A 25,999-nucleotide genomic window follows, 5' to 3' on the forward strand; every position below is an offset into this window, starting at 1 on the left:
GAGCATCTTGTTTGACTTGTTGCAGATATAGTCTATATGATCATGAAATCCCATATCACAAGAAAATATGACACCAAGGTCTTTTATGCTCTGAGAGCGTTGGATTTCACTCCCAGAAATAGAGTATCGATGTATAACTGGAGATTTGATTCTATGAAAGGTGATGCAAGAACATTTACTGGAATTAATAGACATGTTGTTTCTGGCACACCATTTCTCTATTGCAGATAACCTCTCTTGTATTCTTTGATGGTCTACAGGTGAGGAGATTGTAGTGTGTATCTTTAGATCATCAGCAAACTTCAAGGCGCAGGCACTCACCTCATTCAGCAGATCAGTGAAAAAGACAATGAAGAGATACGGGCCCAATAGAGAAAATGGTGAGAGGAAATGGAAAAATTTCACAAGGAAGAGGTAGGCTCGTTGTATGCCAAGGCTAAGTTGCTATTGGGCGGCAAAGGAGTCCAAGCCATTTAAAAAATTAAGGCTAAAGATGGAAGGATGTTAACCAGGCGAGAAGAGATACAGAGTAGGTGGAAGGAATACGTGGAGGACCTGTGCAATCGATGGAACACGCCGGAGAGATTGAATTAAGAGGACGAAAAGAGGAGAACGTAATGAAGAATAATTCCAACAAATTGATATATACATACAAAGATGACACTAATATGACACTAACCACAGAAATAACACTTTAAATCATAATCTCATCAAATGAGGAGTTGTAAAAATCCAAAATTTGAGGAAGATGCGACAAAAGTTGTCCCTTCTATACAACTATACTGCTACCATGGCTAATAGCAATAGCAGAGAAATTAATCAGAAATTGAGATGCAGTTTGAGGCGGATTGCACCTAAATCAGAATATCGAAATTATTCAACAGTGATCACGAATATCGTCACAAGTTGCAAAAGAAACTCGCGAGTTCATTGTGGTACTGCAAAAAAATGTCGATGGTTCGACATTTAAAAGGGTCGGTTGTCAATTATACTTTCTATTCCAAATACTCACAAAGTCACCATTTTCCCAGTTTAAAGATCGAAAAAAACAAACGAGGAACGATATTTGTACAGCGCATTGAAATATATCGGTCGATGTTGTTTACGGAAGAGGACTTGAGTGCCAAACAAAAATAATTTGATGGTAACTTACTTACATCATTTTCTTAAAATTGGGCCTTTTTCAATACCATGTAAAGTGCATCACGTTTCTGGAGGCTGAGATTGAGAACGGTGACTGCTACCAACACTGGCAGACGCTGTGTTTACTCCCGGCAATGAATCTCTCGACATCGTTCGATTTTATCCAGGAAAGACCAATTTCAGGTAAGTATTGTTAATATATTTACTGTGTATGCGCATGTATCTATATTAGCATCAATGCCATCCAATTTTATTTCATTTTGTGGAGAAAACGTTCTGGAAGAGATACTAGTTCGCTTGCGACGGCCGAGTCCCATTGAAGCCTTAACTAATGGCCTCGGAACGGAATTAACTCTCTAAATTTAATATATGCTGGTTTTAGAAATTCCCATTTAACTCAGGTTATTGTCAATGCGTTAATTTCTTATAGTTCTATTTGATAACTCTTATTTCTCAACCCGCGGAGGAGACAACCAAATAAATATACCCTTACCACTAAGAGATGAGTTTACCTTTGCTGGAAGCACTTACGTACCTTGCATTTCATTTGTTCCGATTGTTTGCATCTATGTTTATTTTATGTGCGGAGTTTGATAACTGCGTCAATTAATCCTCACCATTAGTTGGTATTCTGCATTTATCTGGCAGATTCCGAACACCAAAGGTTTCTCCAGTGTGTATTATGTATGACCCCTCTTTTGAAATATGGTCAATCGTCTTATGATTACTCTTTCCCTCCTCCCTTTCTTCCTTCTCCCCCGGCTCTTCTCCATCCTTGCTCATAATGTCTCATTTTACTTCTTCCTTTAGCTGCATACGTGACATTTCTTACTTTTATGTTCAAAATGTCATGTAAGTACAATAATGTGTTCCTTTTACAAAAAATCATAATGTTCTCTTCTCTGAAGATTCCAGATATTCTCATTATATTACATGCTCTCTCTAGTTGTTTGCAATTTTCCCCATGTTTGACTGTCTAATTTTATAGGATTCATGCTCTATGAAACTGGTAGTTTCAGGGGACATGAGGTGGAATCGATCCATCATAAATGAAAGAGATGTTGCAAGTTCCACTGTTTTTTTATACTGTTGTCTTCTTCCCCACTCAAAATTTTGAATTTCCTTCCTTCTTCATGAAAGAACATATGTTGATTAAAAATCAAATATTTGCTGTGAGTGTTGCCTCCAATACTGATAATGCATATTTAAATTGATAAGTTATACTATCAATTTTTCTGGTATATACTGTTGTAATTGGTTCGTCTCTCTCTGTATTTCAGCCCAGAGGAATTTTCTTGTAGGCAGTAGCCACAGTGTACACAATGCTAGTGAATCCTTAGATTTTATTTTGTCAATAAAAATCTGAAAATGATGACAGGTTTTGGATGCATAGTGAGTTAAATAGTTTGTAGCATTTGAAATGCATCGGCAGTTTCTATGGGGTAAGCTGGTGCTGGGGTTAGTTGCGATAGTGGCAGTTTTACAAGTGGTGCATCTGGTGCTGCTATCACGTTTGGAGGCAAGACACCGCAAGCACAGTGGTCGTGGAGCACCATCTGCATCCGACGGAGACGATGAATACCCAACTTACAACGCAGTCGCCTCCGTGACCCCTGGAGGTATCTCTTCATTTTCTGGAGGACCTGAGTTTGCAGTGTCACCATATCAAGAAACATCTGCAGCTGACTCCAGAGTTTGGGTAAGATATTGCCACTCTTTGCAACAGTTTGCTTTGCTGAAATTATGTGATAAAATTGGTGGGAGTTTAAAATTTTATTGAAATTGCACTGTATGATCAAGCATCTTTTTAAGAATTAGTTATACCAAATGATTTTTATAGTTATGGGGAGTCTTAACTGCATAAAATCATGGACAGGAGGGTACATATCCCTCCAATAATATCGATCTAAATTGACATAATTTTGTTGGAGGGAGAGGAAATGATCATGAAATTATTTTTAGGATTCATAATTTGAAACATACTATGACACTGTGCTCGCAGATAAGTGAAAATGAGTAGAAGAAATGTAAGTGATTGTAGATGAAGACAAAGTAGTGGAGATGGTAATCGTAGCAGGCTCCTGGGTGTGTATGCAACCGTAATAGTTGCTGGGGAAATGCGTGTTGCATACCACCAAGGCGTTGGATCCTTATACGAAAAACTCATTGTGCCAAGTTAGGTTAAGTTCGGAAAAGGAAAATGTTTTTCTTTAGAAAAATGAACTTGAACTCAGTAATGTCATTGAAGGGTACAGTCATTTCATTATTCCCCCTGCGGGCGGGAACGTAATCGATAGACCAGTGAATATCACAAAAAATGTGTGTTAGTTTTCAATTTTTATTTTTGTGGAAATTGATTGCTTATGGTGCTTAAAACTACAAACTTCTCATGCTTGCTTATTATTTGATTTGCTTCTACATATATGCTGTCTCAATCTTTCAAAATAACTTTTTTGCATGAATGTATTTTATTCTAAATGTTTGCTGTTTTTACTAAAATTAATAAATTATTTAAAGTGTAAATATCCAGCCTTCCTTCAACTCTCCAATAATTCAAGACACTGCTTGTCCGTCACGCTTTCTAGAGTACTGTTACGCCTCAAAAAATCGTCTGTGGGGTCAATTGCTGTTATGTTTTCTAGAATTCTTTCGTCAGAATACATAAATAACCTTGAAATTGCACAGAAATGATATCTGTAATTGTATGCACATAAGATGTGGATGGCTACAAATCATAATAGGCACCAAATATTATGATGGCGATTTTATCAACTGTAGCTCCACCCTTATCATGGTCATGTGAAACCATTGTCATTTATCATTGGATCATTCTTTTTATCGTCATTTTCTTTTCTGTTTACTATCTTGCCAAACTTATCCTGGTGAGGAATGTAAACGAAATATTGTTTGTCTTCTTGAATGAGCAAGTCTGCATTATCATCATTGCTTCCAAACCCTTGAATTACCCTAAAATTAGTAGCTGTCAGTGGAAATTCCAACATCCATGTCACCAGTGGATGCAGTTGTGTTTGATGTTGGATGATACATCCAGGGGATTGTTGGGGTGTGCATGGCGTGACGAAACTGCAGCAGCACAACCAAATATGTCACCATGGTGCCCAAGAGCTGTGAAGTGAAATTTATTTTATTATATTATTGACTTTTAAAGACTTAAAATACAGCAAATTCATTCGTAAGTAATGGTTAATGTTGCGAGCTTCTTTGGATCTATTGTTAGTCCATTGCCTGAATTGCTTGCTTCATTTCCTTTGCTCCCTGGAGTACTAGGCTCAACTTGAGTCTCATCATTGAAAGACCAAAAATTCTTCCATGTTCCAAGATAGGCTCAGAAGAGATTTTTATTGGATAATACAAGTATGCAAATGAGAAATTTTGGATAAAGTTAAAAGGGGATGGGGAAATGATGCCAAAATCTTAGAATGTTATTTATCTATAGAATTAAATAGTGGCATAAGTTGCCTTGCATGACTCTTGAATCGCCCCTTAGTGTAATTGGTTTAAGAATATGGCGCTAATGTTAGATTGTAATTTCTGCCTTAAAGTCGTGCTGATTTCTTTTTATTTCTTTGATAAGGTTGCAAGTTCCAGGCGTGGCTATATATGCATATATATGAATGCCTTACCCGGCTTACGAATTCTTTATCCAATATGACATATCCACCCACAGTTATGTAAGGAGGGCTGGCATCCATCAATTGAAGAAATTCTCGTATCTGTATGAACACAAATGCGGATGTCAGTGTATGCTTATTTTGCAACTTATATGTACGCAGAAAAAGAGAAATGAACTTACCTCATTTTTAAGCTTATTACTTGTTCTTGGTCTCACCATAATTAGTGAAAGCTCATCCCGGATGTCAGATCCTGCCTGTTTGTTAGAGATAAAAGGCAAGAAATAGAAAAGGAATACATAGTTTCATGTTGAGAATAGTTTCCAATATAGGAAGTAATTTCTAACTGTCATCTTGAATAAAATTTCCCTTCTTGTCCCATCAGTGTTTAGAGTTATTCTACTGATAATGAAATGATTCAAGTATTTTAAACAAATCAATCATCTAACTAGATGGACTTTTTACTTGCTTAGATAGAGTATTACCTTATATCTATTTCGTTGAAACCATCAGATAAATCACAGTATTTCAGTTCTTATGTTTGGAAGTTTAATTGTTGATAGGCGATGGATGTGAGGTTTCAATTACATACATGCTTCCTAAAAATTGGCTAGTCATGCCTATATAAATAATAAAGTGCTTGTAAATCTTTTATTTAGAATAATTGTTTTGAAATTCGTTATAGTTGAGGAGGCAATCCAAATTTTGTGCTTAAAATTGCAAAATCTCCAAAATTTTAGAAGCTATGGAAAATACATAGTCAATGACATCACATTCCATTGCATGTTTTTGTGTACCATTGTTTTCACTTATGATACAAATAATAGTTATAGCTTTAAATTTTAGCTAGATGTTCCAATGATGTAAATTAAAGAGTCAAATAGAAAAATAAAAAAAATTAGGAAAATGAAAACGTAAGGAAGACTAGTGAATTTATTGAAAACTATTCATCACTCAGCATTGGATAGGTTAGACATCATCTATCTTATGCTTTAATGCACATGCTGACATTTTCTGCATTACTTTATGAAAATGTTAATCGGGGATATATATTATCATCTTACTAGTGTGATTTTTCAACCTGCAATGTGAGCCATCAATTCATAATGGGCGTATTCAGAGGGGGTGAGAGTTCAGAGGTTGCACTTGAGCAAACTCCTGTATGTAGCATATTCTCAGCCTCCCTGAATGGAAAAAGTTGATTGGGCACTATGTGGAAGGTTTTCAATCATCTAGCAACACACCATTGGCCACCTAGAGCTAATATTTCAGCTTCCAGAGATCAGCAGTGAGTGCTCAGGCAAGTAGAAGTGGAAGAGACCACTCCAAGAAATGACTGAGTGCTCGCATTGAGCTGCTACGTAGTGGTCGCAGTCAGGGGGAAATTGCTCAGTTGTCAATGTGGTTGTGCTCTGAGTGTTTGCTCTCCCTGAATACGCCTGGTGCTATGATAAAAATCTCTCATGTCACTTCCGTATGGTTAGCATATATGGAGAACCTACACTGTGAGCAGCATAGTGGGCTGAATTTCCAAGAAGGATGAGATCAGCGAGATGGTGAATGAGTATGATTAGGATTCCGGATTCATTGACCTTGGCTCCTCCATCCAACCAAGCGATCACTCCATATGCTGCAAGCAGCATGGCTGGGAATTCTTTTCCTATATTTAGGATGAAGGCAGGTCCTATGGCTGCACTTCCACTGTATCGTACCATGATACTCAGTTTTCTCCATAGTTCCTGGAAAATATCCTCAGTTGAAATGAAAAATATTGATGTCAATTATACGTTAAGCCTAAGTAGTAGAGGTGGCAGAAAATAATGCTTTTCTGCTGAATTATGCTAAATTAAGGAAAGTGGATAACTTATTTATTTATTCCCACAACACCAAAAACAGCACTTATTGGCTATTTACATCGGGGCTTTCAACAAATTTAACAATTACACATGCGCGGACAATCATGCCCTGGATAGGGGCAATATACCGAGGCGGGGCTCGAACATGTGACCTCTTGTTTGGAAGTACAGGACTTTACCCCTCTGCTACTGAGGCCGGCCTACTTACAAGGGGAGACCACGAAACTTGCCCTGCCTTTTTCAATGCCATCTTTTTTATGGCCTTCGGAATGGTGAACACATCCCTGAACTAGTAGTGGTTCCGTTGAATGGGCCTTAGTTTGGCTGTAATTAATTAATTTTCATGTGGTACTTTTCATAAGCCGCGTATACTTTCATAATATCACTCCCCTTAACAGTTGGGTCAGGTGGGGTAGTGGTTAGCGCTTAAGGCTGCCACCCAGGGTACCAGGGTTCGGGGCTTCATGTTGGCTATATATTTTGTTGTCTTCATTGTGATCATACGGCGTCAACTTTTTCATTAATTTTAATTGCGACAAGCATAGACATGAGACTATTTTTTTATCACCATAATGGCATTTAGGTACATAATTAAGCAGTGTCATTTCCAACGCGGAGAAGTGAAGGCTCCACTTTCTACTCTCCTCAAAAACATACCGAAAGATTAGCGAGGGGCTAAAACAGTGGCTTTTTTTTTTCGAAGACATGACATTTGTTGGTGGGCATCTTGTTATTATATTGGAAGGGCTACGGAAGATTTTGGGAAGCGGCGAGCACAAGACACACTTGGTGTAATTCTTGCTTTTAACCCTCTTGCGGGCGCGACTGTTATTTCTACACAACCGGGCGAATGGCGTACTTTGCCCATGTTATGTGCATATATGATAACACTCGATTTTTGTTAAAATTAATCTTTATTTGTAGAAATTAGTAAAATCTTGTACATTTATAGGTGATGCAGATATAAAGGTACACAAGTGGTACACGGCCGGTCGCGCGGTGCAATTTATACGCCACGTGTGACGCGTTCCTCTTGCTGATCTAAAAAAATTAGCTACAACACCTCGAACTTTGAAAACTCGCAATATAGACAGTCAAAGTACATTGTAGGAATACACGAGACCATTCCAGCCCAGAATGTACGTATGATGTTGAAATCCTTGGTTTTCGAAGATTGACGTATTTTATACGCCACCACGCCCGGTCCAGGGTCATCAACTTTTATGTCATCCTATTTATTAATGGAAATTATATTTCAGAATGGTTCTTTTAGCACAAAGGTACTGTGTAAGTAAACTCCCTTTGGAGTAAAGTGAATTACAAGTATTCGAGAAATATGGCATTTGATAATAGTTTTGTGTTCTTATTAATTATGTCTGTACGCATGTTGTTGATCGCCGCAAGCCTTTGATGGTATGTGCTCTCGCAAGAGTGGTTTTCATTTTTAATCTGGAAGTTGATCAGTATAAGCAATTAAAAAATTAACATTTTGGCACACACCTGCCCTTGCTAGTGTAGTCGTCGTATCTCCGTGATTGAAATACACTGCTCAAGTACCTAAACGCCATTATGGTGATAAAAAAATAGTCTCATGTCTATGCATGTCGCAATAAAAATTAATGAAAATGTTGATGCAGTATTATCACAATGAAGACAACAAAATATACAGCCATCACGAAGCCCTGAACCCTGGTCCCCTGGGTGGTAGCCTTAAATGATACCTCTATCCCACCTGACCCGTCTGCTGAGTGGCGTGATATTATGGAACTATAGGCAGCTTGTGAAAAGTACAGCATGAAAATTAATTAATTACAGCCAAACTAAGGCCCATTCAACGGAACCACTACTAGTTCAGGGATTTAGATTAGATTAGATTAGTTTATGCGGTGGGGGATCAGCTCCCAGGGCACTTAGACCTATAGGTCCATTGTGCTAACCACCGATAATGGATCATCCATAGAGGCCAATGTCCTTAACGAAGGACAAAAGGTCCCCAATGGGAAGATCTCTTACTTCCTTGGGCTCTATGAAAGGTGAGCCCAGGTGTGACTAGTTCAGGGATGTGTTCACCATTCCGAAGGCCATAAAAAATACGGCATTGAAAAAGGCGGAGCAAGTTTCGTAGTCTCCCCTTGTTAGTTATTGTCTTACAAGGGGAGACCACGTACCTTGCTCCGCTTTTTACAATGCCGTATTTTTTATGGCGTTCGGAATGGCGAACACACATCTGAACTGATAGTGATTCCATTGAATGGGCCTTAGTTAGACTGTGATTAATTAGTTTCCGAGTGGTATTTTTAATAAGCATTATATAATCCCTAAATAGTGCCATTCCTCTAACAGGGTTAGTTGGTCTAGTGGTGAGTGCATCTGGCTCTCACCTGGGGGGCTAGGGTTCAATACTTCATGTTTGATATTTCATCACGGCAGTATATTTTGTAGTTTTCATTTTGATCATGCGGCCACAAGTGTTTCACTAATGTTAATTGCAGCAAGCATAGGTATGAGAAAAAATTTTTATCATCATAACTGCGTTTCGGTATTTAAAGCAGTGTCACTTTGTATGCGGAAGTATAAAAACTACACTTGCTACCGTCCTCAAGAACATGCAAAAATGAACTGTGAGCAATAACATTGGCTTTTTTTTTTTCGAAGAAATTACATTTGTAGGTGATTCTCTTATTATTATGTTGGAGGGCTGCGGAGATTTTGGGAAGTAGCGAGCACAAGACACAATTGGCGTAATTGTTGATTTTAAATAATCAACTTTTATTCCATGCTATGTGTTAATTGAATTAACATTTTAGAATGGCAATTTTAGTATGTAGGTACTTGAAGTTAACTTTAGAGCAATGTGAATTACAAGTGTTTGAGAGATATGGTAATTTATATTTGTTTTGTCTTCGAATTTATTACATCTGCACGCATATTGCTGCTCGTCGTGGGCCTTAAGGACATGTGCTCTCGAAAGAAATGGTTTTTATATTTAATCTGGAGGTTGACCAATGGAAGCATTACAAAAAATTAACATTTTAGCGCACACCAAACCTTGCTAGTGTAGTCCTCATCTCCGCCTCGAAATGATACTGCTTAAATACCTAAACGCTGTTATGATGATAAAAATGTTGTCTCATTTCTATGCTTGCTGCAATTAACATTAGTAAAAAAACACTTTTTGCCGCAGGATCAAAATGAAAACTACAAAATATACTTCCGTGACGAAGTATCGAACACAAAGTATTGAACCCTACCCCCCCAGGTGAGAGCCGCTCGCACTCACCACTAGACCAACTGACTCTGATTTTTCTATTTGAAAGATGCCTTGCGCATCAAAAGTTAATACAATCTATTGAGTGATACATAAGGAGGGAGAAGTTGTCAGGCTTCAGAGGAGTGCCTTGCGTTTCAAACACCAGGTTGCATTGTATGGATAGTGCAACTTTTAGTGCAGGTAGACTGTTTTTGCTGCTTCATTGCTGCTAAAGTATCTTGTTTCATCTGTGGACAAAAAGAGGCAGTATCAGGTCCTTAGTGGAGTAGGGAGGAAGTTTTAGGCTGAATATGGGCTGAGGGGTGGGTGAATTTGGAATATTTAGCAGTATGAAAATAGGTAGCTATTGGATGATCCCTCCCTTGCAGTGTCACACTCCTGCCTCTTTTTATCAACCTCACAGCTGCTGGGAAAGTGGACTGATTCAGCTCAGCAATGGAATTGAGTGGCCCTACGGTGTACCTCTTGGTTCATGGATGTGGACTTCATGACACAATGGCATCCTGGTGCATTGATTGTACTAACCCCCAGGATGCCGTACCATATATGTACTTATGATATGATGATACTACTTCAGATACTACTTAACCATGTACTCTTGTGGCCAGCGCCTTGTACCCGGGTCCATGAACGAAGGCTTGACCTCCGTCCCTGTTGATGCAATGGCATCCCGGCGCATTGCTTGGACCAATCCCCTGGATGCCGCCTGCAGTGCCTTTGACGTGGACCAGGCAAAGCCGGAGTTGAGGTACATCTGTGTGGCAATGATCCAGTAGGCTGCCAGGTGCATGGAGCGCATCATGGGCATGATGTAGTGGGAGGCCACGGTGCCTGCAAAGGTGAGCATGGGAACCGAAGCAGCCACTGCTGCCACGACGTTTCGGCTCATCACTGGGTCCATCTCAAGGGGTGAGCCCGTGACCTGCAGGAAGTGCTCCTCGAAGTTCTTCCACTTGGCCATGAAGTTCAACAGCTTCGGAGTTTGCCAGAACCATCGGATGAAGGGCAGGATGGGCCACTCCACGAAGTAGATGATGAAGACGTAGGCGACCACGCTGTCGTCGAAGCTGTGGCTCGACTTGACGATGATCTGGAACCTCTCTTCGGCCACGATCCACACGATGACGGACCAGGCGACGTATGTGGCGACCGTGTAGGCGAAGGAGAGCGACCGGAGACGGAACTCGACGGTGTCGTTCTCGCGGTCCACGGTGAACGGCAAACAGGAGGCCATGCGCATGGCCCGCAGGATGAACTCGAGGGTGCGGAAGAAAGTGCCGATGCGCGGGTGCCTCGTGCTGCTCCTGCGGCGCCTCTTCCTCCCAACCCTCTCCTCCGTCGTCCGCTTGCTCTCCGGGTAGGTGGCGTTGCCGTCATTCCAGGCGATTGTCCCATTGCCCAGGAAGGGCTCCACCACCTTGGGCCTCTTGATCCAGTGGGACAGCATGGCGGCCTCGTCGCGGGTACAGTGACGACGAGGTGCCGGGAAGGGAACGTGCTTGGTCCGCCTCTTCTCCACATTAGCAATTTAGACTGTTGACTCTTGTCTGAGGGCGGGGGCGTGTCCTGGAACTCAGCTAATTCATGGGGACGGTTGGTGTGGTCAGTTTTGATGTTTGTCGTGTGCCTAAGCGATCCCGAGGATAAGAAATGCGATATGAATTATTGGTAATGTTTTTCCACCGCTGCTTTCAGTTATTTCCGTGCTAACGCTATTGCGAAAGAATAGTCAAACTTCATTTTCTTCAACTCTCGTATCTATTTAAATGACCGCGTAAATTAACTGTTCTTTTATCCTCATTTGTAAGATTATATCGTGATGATTAAGCATTGTTTTTTTTCGGAAAAATGCAATGGAAGACACTTTAAGGTCGTGAATAATATAAATCAAACTATGGCGTGTAAATTTATCCGCCTTCTACATTTGCGATTCCCGAATTATTATTTGGGGCATCGGGGAAGTTTTAACTTACTAAGTACCTATCTAAAAGTTACATAATCGTTTCAAGGCTGTGAAACGTGAAATACGTTAATTTCCAAGGGGAATTGAGGTTTTCTAAGTCATCTGCATGGAGCTCATAGGCTAATGTTACATTTGGGGTTAAATGCGTACATTCTAATTGGGTTATGCTGTGTGAATTGCTAAGTTTAATTATAATGCAATAATAAGGCTGTGGATTATAGTGATAAGGCGTCTATGGTCTGTTATGATTAGAAAAGTGGTTTTTAGATATTTAAAATTATTTTTATTATAAAATGATACTCGTATTTTGTTATGCTGGTGGGATATAAACTGACATCAGAGAGTCAACTTGAAGATGACTATTTTTTCAAATTTTCCCGAGATTATGCCTCGCATAGAAAATGGATCCTCCCAAATTCGCTAACCTCCCGTATACTAACTAATCTTCATTGGGTTGCATCACGGGGTGAGTAAGACTTATCATATTTATTTTTTTAATATATCATACATCAGTTGTTCAGCGCGGTTAGCGTGACAGAATAAAATATTTTTTCATGTAGTGCTAAATATTTAAATAAATCTTAAGAATTTCAATATACTCACTCGGGCTGCAAGCACTGTTCGTCGCTTCGACCACTTTCGTCTTTTCTTTTAATGCAGTCGCTCTTACTCATGAGGTTTTGGTCTTAGGAATTTTCTCCGCGCTTAGGATCAGATTTTATCCCTTAGCCTTTTCTCGCTGAATTAATAGCGCTAGTAATCTGAAATTCGATTGGTTCCGTACAAGAATATCTAGCCTATTATATAAATCCAAGTAGGATGAAGATTTAGCGCAGGGCATTAAAATCTTGCGAAAACATTTGTGGGCTAGCTAATTGATGCTTATTATTATTAGCGTAACTTTCGCATCTATCTTTTGCTACGTTTAGATAAGCTGTCCACTTCCCGGTGGAGTATTTCATTTTTTATTTTCATAGTATTTCCGTTTTGAATGATCGTGGCGGGAATATTAATTAACGTAAGTAATTTGAAAAAATGTCCATATCACCGGAATTCTATGGGCATTTTCTAGGGATGGTCGGATTGGATACCTCGGATCCAAATATCCGCGGATATTGCCCTTCATCAGATACATCGGATCCAAAGTCGCGGAAGACATTGGATCTGGATCCGAAATTTTAAATAATAGCTTCAGTGAATGCAACACCCCAATAAGGGTGGAAAGAGTTCCGATTCTCTCTTCGAATGCGCCGACGCATGCGATTCTTGTCCTACTCATGAACTGTTTTATTTGAAAGCTCTCGCAGAGGTTACGTAGGAGCATTTCAGCCGTGGAAAATAAAAAAGGCAAAATACGACTGGCATATAGCGTGACTCTTCCCAAGAGATTGAACAATCATCGGGGGAATCTCAGCGTCAGGACTTTGAAAATGCATTTGGATCCGAAAATATCCGATCCGAAAGAACCGGCTCCGAAAATCAAGGATCCGAATCCGAGAAAAATCCTGGATCCGTCCATCCCTAGCATTTTCCCGTTAGCCAGTTTAGTTAATCCTCACGAATTCTTATGGCCTCCACGTACGCATTTAGATTTTTTACCATGTTATCAAAGTAGAAATAGCTAATGCTGCGCTTGCACGTGCCGGCGGATTTCCGAACAGTCGGATAAATGTGCGAAATTCTTTATCGTCTGAAATTTTCGAACGATCACTGTCTTCTGTGATGTTTACTGTCCTCACGACATATCATCGCGAATTTTGAATTCGATTCATTGGGGCCTATTACGAACGAGCGGGCGGTACGCTACCGCCGGGCGGAGTTTTCGTTCGGTATACGGTATCATACCGCCCCTTGCGATTACGAATGGGACGGTCGGCAAGTCACCGCCGGGCGGAGAGTACGTGTCAGGGGGTCGGTAAGGAGCGATGCGGCGGAAGTGACGTTTGTATGAAAAATTCTGAGCTCCTTCAGCCCGAAAATGGTGTAGCCAATGGCAAGGGCGTGCGGTGTTCGATTCCGCGGCAACTGTTCCTAGCAGACGAATATTTCGGCAAGAGTTGTTGGCAGTCGATAAAGACAATTAGTGGTATTTATGGATTAATAAGGATGTGTCCTTCGTTAATTCACCTTAAAAGTTTGACAAATGAACGAATTTTGCTCCTCAATTCTTACTTAAAGGATAAAAAGTCGAATAAAACAATAATTAGCAGTGACTTGCAGAAGATATCATCAAAAAATCACGTATGAGCAGTCGCAGGTAGTGATAAATTGCATGGCAGACCATCGAAAAATTACGATAGAAGTGCTTTTAAGGCCAACGGGCAAGGTGAACCACCAATTCCATTAGAGATTTGACGGAAATGCCCATTCTTAAAAAATATATGAAAATCCACCACGAATACTTAGCTGGAGACCCTTAATCACAGACAATACGACACTCAACATCTGTGAAATGACAAAATATCTGTTGCTCTGCATTCCTTTCGTGTAAGTAACGGGGTTTGGAAACCTAATGAAAATTCAGAGAACAAGAAAGGCACTTTTTAAAATAACGAAAAATAACTTTTTGGCTGTTATCTATGAAAAGCAATGGAGAATTAAAAAACAAAAGATATGCACTACTGGTTACAAGAAAATTTTATTTCAATATAATGTCACAGAGTTTCACCATTTCTTTGGTTTATTCACGGGTACACAACCACAGCAAAACAGTTTGCCCACAATAAACATATGAGATCGCGAATCGGTTCCGCGGCAATCACACACACAGGCTACAACTTATTTCAATATTTCAGGTAAAATCCACAATCGATACAAGCTCACACCATTATAAATAATGGTAAATAGGATCATCAAAAACTGGAAGTCACTACCATTCTTATATTCATCACGTAAACCTTAAAATGAAGAGCTCGCTATGATGAAAACAACTATTTAATCACTGATTTTAAGCCTCAGATTATCCCATGCAAGTGGCACAGGTAACTTTTCTCACTACAATTCCTTGGTACGATTGATATACTAGTATAAACAAATTTCACACATGGCTTTGAACTTGATAGCTTGGTCGTGAAATGTAATCTCTGCGGTGAATGAGGAAGGTAAAAACGCCACTGACAATTTTTACATTACTATCAGACACTTCTCGATAGCGTAATACCACTGTTTACAAACCAATCACAATGGAACACTGATAATTACAGATCTTGGCAGATATTTGTCAACCTCGTCAAACTTGTGCATTACAACCACTGGCACTGTGATTAACGGTAGTTATCACGTTGAAAATAACACTATTTTGAAACAAAAGATGTTCGTAGAAATCTCCAAGCAGCGAGCAAAAGTTACATTCACCACACAATTCAAGCAGTTGTAACGTTGAAAATAACACTATTTTGGGACAGAAAATGCTCGTAGAAATCTCCAAGCAGCGAGCAAAAGTAGTATTCACCTTGCTATACAAGAAGTTGTCACGTTGAAAAAATAATATTTTGCCACAAAAGATGTTCGTAGAAATCTCCAAGCGGCGAGCAACAGCTGTATTCACCATACAATACAAGCACAGGCAGTCCTTAACGACGAATTTTCCGGTACCTATGAAGAAATGGAAGAGGTTTGTGCATATAAAAACATAGCGGACATTAAAAAACATCCAAATTGTTCTAATTAAATAAATGAATGAGGGTCAACTTACAATCAACGTATCCATCTCCCACGGCCGTGGCTCAGACTGCTACAACGTTGTTATATGGGTATTATAAATTTTTTGTTCAACTGCTCCAGTCGGCTCCAGTTTTATATTTTATACGCTTACTCAGACATTAATATTATAAATAACACAAAATATGATAGCTTCCGAGTTTCTATCGTCGGATATTTTGTTTTAAAAACGCCAGCTCGACCCGAAAAATGTAAACAGACGTCCGCCATTAGGGGGTCGGTATCTCACCACCGGGGTAGCTGGCCGTGGTATCATACCGACCCCTAAGCCGTGGTATGATACCGACCGGTGGCCACTCGTAATCGCTCGGGGGCGGTAAACGCGCTTCGGGGCGGTATGATACCGCAGGCGGTATCTCACCGCATGCGGTGAGCCGTTCGTAATAGCCCTCATTGACGTGAAACTCAATACTCTACGCCGTAGGTTTCTCTCGATCAAAATGATTGTTTATTTAGTTCTTAGGGTTACATGTACTGTTGATATCAGTTTTTGCGGGTGGCGCGATCGTTTTCATTAATTCAATGGCGACGATATGCTTCGCGTGAACCATCATGCATCTTAGCAAATCGGTCTTATTTCGTCGGGATAACTTAGCGGCTGCAATACGTATCACAAAAACAACTGTACGCAATGTTTCAAATTTCGTACATCATTAATAATTCGTGATTTATGTAATTTTGCCTCCTATTACTAGCTATAGTCCCTCATATTTCCTTCTCAAGAAGATTTGTTAGGTATTATTAAATTAATTAAATATTATTCCCCTAGCAAATGCATTTCATTTTATTTATAGAATCCTTTTGTTATGTAAGGTTATAATGGTGCAAAATCCTCTCCGCTTTTGAATGAATTTAATTTTATCGATTGTGTAAAAAAAATCTGAAGGTCTGAGGATGCCAAAAATTAAAGCGCAGGCGAGGGAAATATTTAATGAATTTAAGTAGAGCTGCTGGACCAAACCCCTAAGAAAGAAAGCAAAAGAACTGTTGTTATGTTACTAATGTTGAGGTTATTAGAGGTTGTGCGCATGTGAACAAATTTCAAGATCAAAGGGAGTTGCTTGAAAACGCATGGTGTTTATTCCATTGAAGTAACCCAGAAAAAAAATAAATTGCAAACCTCAAATCTCACGCAGTTATTATTTATGCCTAATTTCCGAGTATATTCCACCGTTCATCACTTTTATGTATCAATTGATTTTGAGAAAAACCAGCGAGTTCAGTACAGCCTCGATTATTTCATGTCTGATCCAGAGGATATATCGGATTTCGCACTCCATCATTGTCAGCCCCTGCTCGCACTATACCGCTCTTCCTTTACCAACCTCTGCTTGAAACCCTCTCATGCCATCCTACATTCTAAAATAATCCAATTTTTTTATTAAATGGATGCAAAAGATGCAGATAATGCATGACCCAGAAACTAATGGAAAAATTCCTAAGAAACTATGTAATCATAAATTGATCATGTATCTCTGTAGTTCAAAATTTGGACAAGTAGCCATGGATTAGCTAACTAATATTTCTAAATGATATTTAATTCCATAGTGTTTTCAAGCCAACCGGCTTTGTATTTGTCCTGAAGTTAGATGATCCTTTGAAAAATCTAAATGTTGTCACCAAGGCATAAAAATAATTCAGATTACAAAATCATTTCCTCTGAAAATTGTGAATGTTAACTTGTAAGACAGGTGAAATGTTGATATATATCTTCCATCCTCTATTGTAATTGTGAGAACCTGTTGTTTTACCATGTGTTTCCAATCCATTTGGCTCTTCTCTGTCACAAATAGCTCTAAATAATCATTTTTCACTCGCTTATTATGTTATTAATTTTTCAGCTGATCGCATATTGATGAATAATTATAATGCACTTTTTTTGTACAAAGGTTGACTCAGAGCTGCCCATACTGGCTCGTGCCCTCGTCACGGGCCGTGTCTTGGATGCCAGTGGAGAGTTCCAAGTGGTGCCCAAGTTGGCGAAGGCGGAGAGTTTCCCCCAAGCCTCTGTGGCCACTCCCGCTCATGACATATCTGTGGCCACCCACTGCTCTGTTGAACATCTGCACCGCCTCCTCCCTTTTGTTGAAAGATGGCAGGTAATTTGACGTTTCCCATATTCTCTAACAGTAATGTGTGCAAAGAATGGTGTCAACATGTATCATCTAGAAAGGTGTACATCATACAAGGGAATTCAAAAGTTATATAATGAACTTTCAGCAAGCTGTAATTAGGTTGGAAATTATCCATTGTGCTATTTCATGGTTGTCAGGACTGACTTTAAATTGGATACATGCAATACACAATTTATAACTGTCTATATTCTTTTATATTGTGGAAATCTGTTGCAGCCTTCTTCTGAGCCAGTTCTTGGTTGTCCAAGCTTTTGAGTGTAGCAATGGTTAGCTGCTTCAGCCTTACCCTAGTGTGTTCATGTGCTACTGTCCTTTGCATATCAACTGGCATATCTTTATGCTTTCAGTAATCATAAACTCCATTATTTTATTCCAAACAGGTTGTCAATGCCCTTTTCTGTATTTAATGAAAAATCAGTTTTTCTCTATGTGTATGCAGCTTTGGGGATCGGGTTGGTGTGGTAGCTAGAGTGTTGGCTTCCCACCCTGCGGGCTCGGGTTCAAATCCCGGCAGTGGCGGAGAATTTTCAGAGACTACCCGATCCCTGCTTGAGGGTTGTGTGGAGGACATTTCAAGCGCAACATTCCGTCCGTCGGATGGGATGTTAAGCCGTGGTCCCCTTGGCGCCTTTCGTTAAGAGCAGGCTAATGCTGACGTCAGGTTTCTCTCCACCCTTCCTTACCTACCCCTTCCCTCATGGCGCAAATGACCTCAGCTGTCGGTCGCCTCCTCCAAATACCATACCATACCTATATGCAGCTTTTTTATGATTTGCTTGTAATTACTAAATTTCAAGGCATTGATTTTTCTTTTCCACTAGGGACCAATATCTGTGGCTGTATTTGCTGGAGAAACTGAGTTGGGGACGGCACTCAACTCGATAGCATCCCTTCGAGCGTGTTCACCTCCAATTCGTCGCCTGGCCTCGTTTCACCTCGTGTCTCCGCTCCTGCCTGGTGGTCGACCACCCCTCGCCCTCCTCGGAACCACAGCGCCATCCAGGTGTGGCAGTCTGTTGGAGCAGCTTCGTGAATTTGGGAGGGACAAAACGAAGAAGAATTACGCCCGAGGCACTGGTGTCGGAGGTGTTCATTCTCCTCCGTATCCTAACAACCTCCTCCGGAATGTGGCCCGCCGTGGCGTTTCTACCGAGTTTGTACTCACGGTGGATATTGACATGCTCCCCTCACGAAACCTTCGAGCTGATTTCACCAACTTTGCCATGAAAAATCGCCTTTACGATGATTCCCAAAAGGAAGATAAGACTGTCTATGTGCTACCAGCATTTGAAGCTAATGAAGGTGCTCCGATACCAGGAGATAAGGCAGAATTGCTTGCTCTTTCAGACACCTTTAGGCTTCGGCCGTTCTATTTTGAGCTCTGCTGGAAGTGCCAGGTTAGAGACATAGCATACGTTATCGATAGGATATCATAGCATACGCATACGATACGATATACGATCATAAGTTATTTGTTAAAAAATATTTCCCTAATAATGGTAAGATGAAAAGCTATATTTCAGCTTGAGTCAGATATTTTTAAATGTCTTAAAACACTAAATCACACAGTGTTTCTTATATATTTCTTGGTATCATAGTTTTAATGAGTTCAAAGCTAACAATTCTACTAAGCCAGTCATTATATTTACAGGTATCATTCATAACCCTTTGAACACCAAAGGGATGAAAGCTTCACAATATCTAGAAGGATAGGTAGGGGCCATTTTAAAACTGCTGAGTTTTCTAGCTTGAATGGATTATTTTTCCCGTGTTCCTCAGAATTTTCATAGTATATTTTTGCTTTAAATTCTTTGCAAAGAACATGAAGATAATTCATATCATTGAATCTTAAAAATAAAAATTTCCTCATTTGACCATTGAAAATAAAGTTTCTTTAATGAAAATAGCTCATTATATGCAACTAAAAATATTTTCATTTTATCAATGATTACGGTTTTATGAAAAGGTTTAGTAAATTAAGCTATTATTTAAAATTATTTTCAACTATCTGCTGTTATCAGTGTGTATTTATCTTGCTACAATTTAGGTAATGTGCTCATTTTGACCTTGATTGTACCTTAATTGAGAAATATCACTTTCAAACCCATGTCCAGGTACACACAGATTATGAAACTTGGCAGAAAGAGCCACCGAGTGCAGGTTTAGCACCTCTTTTTGAAGTGCTGTGGAAAGATCCATGGGAGCCCTTCTACATATCCCGCAACACTGCGCCGTTTTATGATGAGCGTTTCAAGCAGTATGGGTTCAATCGTATAAGTCAGGTAAGCTGATGATAGAAATTCTGTTAGAATGGAATTTTATTATTTGATGGAAGTTTACCCTCACATTAAGATGCTCCTATAGTTTTCTACTTATACATTTCTCATGGTTTCTCATGTTCACTTAATTGCATATAATATGGATTGAATATTTGGAAATCAGAGTGCACTTACTAGCTAATTATGTATTATCAGATAGGGTCTATTATATGATAAAAACTGACTTTACATTTACTTAATGTTTTATCGAAACTTTTTCTGTGGTATATCTGAATTTTCATCTTGAAAACTTGATACTAGTTTTTGTGTTCATTGAAAACGAAGTCACCATGTTTCACTTAAAAGTCTAAAGTGATTTTTTTGAATAAGGATAACATTTAAACTTGTAGTGGAGAAATGTACAGTTGAGAAGAAATGCATAATTTATTTTGGAATGTGAAAAGGCTGTGATACACAGGATAAGTGGGTGGTTTCCTATTTTTTTTATTGCCTAAATCGAAAGGCTGGTACGCATTACATGCTTTTAGATTTTTAAATGACGATTTCTATTTTTTTGCGATTAAATGAAAAGTGAAAATTTTCTAAGTTCGCAAAAACGCGACAGCTAAGTATGAATGCTGGGAAAAGCCCATGTGGCATCATTCTGGTTCTGTCTGCCACTGTGTGAGGGCACCTTGGTGCGAGGCTATGAGCGCCGCAATGATGCAGGGTGCTAGCAGAAAGCACTTGGCTTAAATAAGGATATTTACTACCCTATCAAACGAAGGAAACTTTCCGACCATAAGCAATTTTCATAGGTGATTATTGAGGGATGTTTCCCTGAGTTCTGTGCCTCATGCATGCATTGGTAATCTCAGACGATGTAAAACTACTATCTTCTCGTATAGAAACTAGGTCCCTGTGACGTCACGTTGAGTGGCATCGCATGGCCACCAATCTGGCCTTTTTCAAATGAGGTTAAAATTGACCATTAACATTCGTCTAAACTGGGATTTCTAAAACCAAACAATTTGTATATTATGAATACACTAATGTTTTGTAGCGAATCGCAATCAATGCCTTTCGTTTTCCTTGATGAAAGAAACTACCCTATTGCTTAGTGAAATCAGTGTATACAAGTATGCCATTTATATGGTATAGTTAGTAAGTTACCAAAGACATCCATGTGTGGGCATGATTAAATTCTGTGAGAAGACTCATAGCATGGCAATGTATAGGATGTAAAAATAATTGTAGGAGTCATAAAGTGTTTTTGTTTATGTAATCATTAAAATAGCATCTCCTGAAGTTTGTTTTGATGAAATTTTGTCAAATTTTCACTTTTCAGGTTTGTGAACTTCACATAGCTGGCTACAAATTCTCTGTGCTCAATAATGCATTTTTAGTGCATCAGGGTCTAAAGACTCCAGACTCATTTCACCCGGAGAAAGATGCTGATCAGGAACGCAATCGGCTTCTATTCCGACAATTTAAGTCAGAGCTTCGTGAAAAATATCCAGAGTCATCGAGAAGATGCTATTAATTATAAAAGTACACAGTATCTGTTGATATATGATAAGGTATGTATTAGTGATGAATGGAGCTTTTGCATTTTTTCCAATGGAATGGGTTGTGGGGTGAAGTGCTGTCATTTCATGTGTGAAGGGTGTCATCAAACTGTGGATTGATTGAAATTCAGTGTGTAGCATTTTAGTCTTTTTTAGATCTCAAGTAAATATGACCTAAAGTGACAATACTAATGTATCAATTCATTTGTGAATTACATGTTTCTTTAAACAAAAAAATCAAAGTGCACAATTTTATACAATATTCAGATTTCAGTATTTGATTCGCTGCTGAATAAATAATGAGGAATACATATGTATATTTTTTTCTCGTGTGTGGTGAATGTGTGGAATAGATGCCACACATAAATACTCCAAAAATCTAATGCATTAGCAGTCATATGGTGATGTTGTTAATATATATTTATATTTTGTACACCTCATGATAAACAAAAAAATTCATGTCAGAATTCCAGTTATTGGAATGGTATGTGATTCGCTTACTTGATTTTCTATTGAAAATTATATGTTAAATATTAAGCACTTTGCATTTATCATTGTTTTGGAATAAACTATGAGTCACTTCCCTTGCTCAGTACCATTGGTGCATATTTGATAGCATGGAAATGTGCATTATATCACTCAATTTTTTTTCAATGTCCTTTATTCTCAAAGAGGCCACTGATTTGTCCTATGTGCCATAATATTTTCAACCTCAATTAACTTGTGTTATGTGTTATTTTCCTATATTTGAGTTTTTATCTCTCTGTTTAATTAATTTTGTAATGGGAATTTTTATGTTTATGCTCTCTTGTTAGGAGTTTTTGAGCTGTTTTCACATGACTCAACTGTTCAATAAGTGATATATGCACTCTGATTTTTATTTGATTAAGACAAGATTAGTTTGCATTTTCAATTTAAAGGGTGTTCCTCTTTAGTCAAACAAAAAACTAATTTTTGGGATCAAATTTTCTTCTCGTTAATTTATTATGCTGTGAGAAGAAGTTGCTCGTGGAGCAATTTGCTTTCCGTATAAGTCAATCTGCCTAATATAGCGTGTCTACAGGTGAATTAGCCCAGTTTTTGTCACTGTAAGATGCATGAAGTGGAATGAGATAATATTTTAAAATCCCTATTTTTCATAAAAAAATTGATGATAGACATTTAAAGCAGTGATAGATTGACCCTTGTGTAATCCTATGAGCGCATCCAAATGAGAGCAATTGCTATGTACTGCCTACTTAAATTGGCATGAATTAATATATTTCTACATTATATAGTATAATATATCATTAATATATTATACTACACTATTGCATAGACACGAGCAGATTCATATCAGTGGAAGGCTTGCATTAATTCAATATTGGGTGATGTGGTTTGATAATCTATGGAAGAATATTTGCGTATTATTTTACATCATTTGGCAATTTTATCAAATTACTCCTGCATTTAAAAAAGTTAATAATTGATTAGAAATATTCATTCAATTGTGCTTCCACAAGTTCTAGTCAAAAATAATGTATTATATGAGTAATATAAAATGAACAAACTTGCATGGTGGAAGACACTCATAAAAATCATCAATGTAGTTAGTTCATGGCTTAGCTAAATTGAATGCTTCAAACAGTCACTTATTTATAAATTTTTTTTGTGTCTTGTGCAATTCATATTTTGTGTTGGTGGCTTTTTTTTCCTTGATTCTATTTCCAGTCATTATAAAAGAGGATATCTGTGTAAACTTCACTCAATGCAATGCCTCAAAAGAAGATTTGTCAGAATAGTTGACTTTCTCTGTCTGCTTATTAAATTCACGTATCATTCATTCTGTGATTCAACCTGAAGGTTGATTTAAGTGAGTGAGGGTAGAGGTAAGCCACAGGCGTGTGTATGTAATGCTTACACATGTAGGATGGGGAGCCCTTCCCTTCCTTACCCTGGCCCACCTCACTCAGTGAGCATTAATGTATGTAGTATGGGGGTGTCCTATGGAATTGAACCAATGACCCTTTGGTCAGCTGCCCTCAGTTACTCCTACTTTGCCAATATGCTCCATATATGCGTATGTATACCTCGCCTTGATATGCAAAAACAAACGTGGAGTGCAATCATGCATTGATATCAGCCTTCTAGTAATTATGTAACGACAATTAGGGGACCACAAAACAGAGCTAGTTTCATCCAGGAGATGTGCTTTTGATTAAAAGTCTCTCCTGAAAGCAGCTGTTGTAGTGATTAAAATTGTGTGTAATGAAAATGTAAACCTCCTCCTTGACTTGAGCCCAGCCCCTTCATGTAGATTGCATGATCCTCAGCTAATACGGCCTGACAAGTATAGTGCCATAGAATTAGCTGTTCATTGAGTGCAGATGGGGACAGCCCAAAATTAAATATAAATATATATATGTATTGCCATAGTCAGAAACTTAACTAGGACATGGTCATTGACTACTGTTTTTTGGAGTGTTGAGTCATGTGAAATGGGTTAACGTTGACGCTCTCAACACAAGTACAGTCGTTTTCCTTCCTCTACGGTCTCTATGTTTATCTGCTGTTGTAAGTTGATCATTTGTTTCTCCTGCATTGTGATATGTGCAATGTAATGTGGTGTCTCTTGTGGTGGCAAATTTTCTTGTAATTTCTAAGAATTTTATTTATAAAGTGGCTGTTCTCTATGGTTGAGATATTTATGATGGCAATGGCTTCAAGGGAAAGGCCAATTTATGTCATTTAAATTTTTGAGCATGTTACTCTCTTGAAACTTCCTCCTCTATTTCTCCTTCTTGTTGTAATCAACTCATTTCCTTTTTGAAAAAGAGGTCAAATTACACTGCCATATTTTACCTCCGGATGCATTTTTCTGCTATGAAGTTTGCTTCCAGTTACTTGCCTACATCTAGACCTAATTTTTAATTAAATTTGATCTCCAATGGTAAGAAAATTTTTGCAATAAAGGAGCATCTTTCCCCGTGGAAAACCGAAGGAACTTGTATTACTGAGTTGTTTCGGTAAATAGTCAAGAACTTTATTAAAGTAAAGGCTTACTTCACCATAGTTTGTTGGGAATCAAGCAATTGCTCTATCACCATGTAACATCAGGGTAACTCTTGGTACATTAGTGAATTCATGGCCATTAGAATTCATGTTGGTAGCCAAGTACTTACGTAGTTGAATTGGAGGTAGATGTTGATGATGAGGTATGTCAATCAATAGTTTTATTAACTCATATGTTTTTATGTAAAATTCGTAACTCATTTGCTCTTATTCACCTTCAAAGGAATCTCACAGCCAAAATATTAATGCATCTTATATTTAATAATCTGAATGATTACTATTTCATGTATACCAAATATTTATTTGAATGAGTGATGATATGTGTGATCCTCTGTGTAGGTGCAAACACCTCATGCCAGAAGGTGCTAATTCTAGTACTTCGCAAAAATAATATTAAATTTCTGCACAACCATTTCCGCTATGTTTATAGCGGTCTATTGTAGCTCTTTGTTAATTTTGCAATTGTTTTTCTGTTTCTTTTTTCAAGTTCAGTATCAATCCATGTTATTGTTATAGCAATTTTTTAATAAAAAAATCCTTATTTCTGCAATTGAGTTCAAACATATGTTACTTGTATTCATTCACCTTCTACACAGCATGTCTACTGTCAACAGCTTCTTCCTTAAGCTCTGGTCTGTAGAAATTATTTTTCTATTTTTGTGTGCCCTCAACTTCACTTCTCATTTTGGCTCTTTATTGCTGCATAAATATGTAGTTCTTGAAAGCACAGGTAATAATATTGTGGCTAATTATATTAAAATCTCCCTTTTTTCAAATTTGTTATTGAGCTGCTAACTTTCTTTTGTTGTAGATGTAACTGCTTGGGCAATACATGTATCACTTCACTAACAGAACCTATTTTTGTTTGCTGTATGTATGAATTTCCATTTCCTTGTTTTTTTGTGTGACAATATCAGTATTACTTTTAAAGCCAAATAATATCTCTTAAATGTTTGTAAATGGGTTACAAGACTGACACGCAAATTCCTCGGATGAAGTTTTATTGGTGATATTGTATTGTTATTTTATTATGGAGATTATCTCATTATAGTTATTTAAGAATTGTAACAAATTTTTGAATAATATTAACAATTTATGTGCACTAATTTGTAACCAACATTCCCTCTGTTATGAAAACTAAACTTATGTTGTGCACATTCTTTAATTTCCCCATTTATAACCGTTCGCTGAAGTGCTAGAGTGGATATGGTTTTATAACAGTTTTTGGTATTATTTTTGTGCATATTTTTTATTAATTCTTTTTATCGAGTCCGGGTGAAATATTGTTACTGTTTTGTATTTGATATTTTAAATTTTTGGAAGGACTGATTTCTGTGTAGCACAAATGTATCAAATGTCAATGTAAATGTTTTTATTCCCTGATTAAAGGTATTCTACACAG

General features: G+C 38.3%; 2 protein-coding genes across 2 annotated transcripts; one reads left to right on the plus strand and one right to left on the minus strand.

Moving 5' to 3' along the window:
* The first annotated feature begins 440 nt into the window (after positions 1 to 440).
* On the plus strand, positions 441 to 25,999 carry LOC124153395 (beta-1,4-glucuronyltransferase 1-like). The gene is made up of 6 exons (XM_046526523.1): positions 441 to 1,326; positions 2,424 to 2,842; positions 17,475 to 17,684; positions 18,542 to 19,117; positions 19,835 to 20,002; positions 21,327 to 25,999. The coding sequence occupies exons 2-6, from the start codon at positions 2,564 to 2,566 to the stop codon at positions 21,519 to 21,521; spliced, it is 1,428 nt and encodes a 475-aa protein (XP_046382479.1). The 5' UTR covers positions 441 to 1,326; positions 2,424 to 2,563; the 3' UTR covers positions 21,522 to 25,999.
* Positions 2,860 to 6,659, minus strand: LOC124153397 (gustatory and odorant receptor 21a-like). Its single transcript, XM_046526524.1, has 4 exons — positions 6,278 to 6,659; positions 4,958 to 5,032; positions 4,788 to 4,877; positions 2,860 to 4,269 (listed from the first exon to the last, which is right to left on the minus strand). The coding sequence occupies exons 1-4, from the start codon at positions 6,488 to 6,490 to the stop codon at positions 4,117 to 4,119; spliced, it is 531 nt and encodes a 176-aa protein (XP_046382480.1). The 5' UTR covers positions 6,491 to 6,659; the 3' UTR covers positions 2,860 to 4,116.

The sequence above is a fragment of the Ischnura elegans genome, chromosome 2 (genome assembly GCF_921293095.1).
Source record: "Ischnura elegans chromosome 2, ioIscEleg1.1, whole genome shotgun sequence".
Classification (NCBI taxonomy): Eukaryota; Metazoa; Arthropoda; class Insecta; order Odonata; family Coenagrionidae; genus Ischnura; species Ischnura elegans.

Excerpts from the sequence above, each read along its gene's own strand:
- LOC124153397 (XM_046526524.1), bottom strand. The coding sequence starts at position 6,490 with ATGGTACGATACAGTGGAAGTGCAGCCATAGGACCTGCCTTCATCCTA. Across the intron at positions 5,033-6,277 it reads CCCACTATGCTGCTCACAGT|GCAGGATCTGACATCCGGGA; the intron begins GTAGGTTCTCCA and ends TCTAACAAACAG. Across the intron at positions 4,270-4,787 it reads ATAAAGAATTCGTAAGCCGG|CTCTTGGGCACCATGGTGAC; the intron begins GTAAGGCATTCA and ends TTCACTTCACAG.
- LOC124153395 (XM_046526523.1), top strand. The coding sequence starts at position 2,564 with ATGCATCGGCAGTTTCTATGGGGTAAGCTGGTGCTGGGGTTAGTTGCG. Across the intron at positions 17,685-18,541 it reads CTTTTGTTGAAAGATGGCAG|GGACCAATATCTGTGGCTGT; the intron begins GTAATTTGACGT and ends CTTTTCCACTAG. Across the intron at positions 20,003-21,326 it reads GGTTCAATCGTATAAGTCAG|GTTTGTGAACTTCACATAGC; the intron begins GTAAGCTGATGA and ends TTCACTTTTCAG.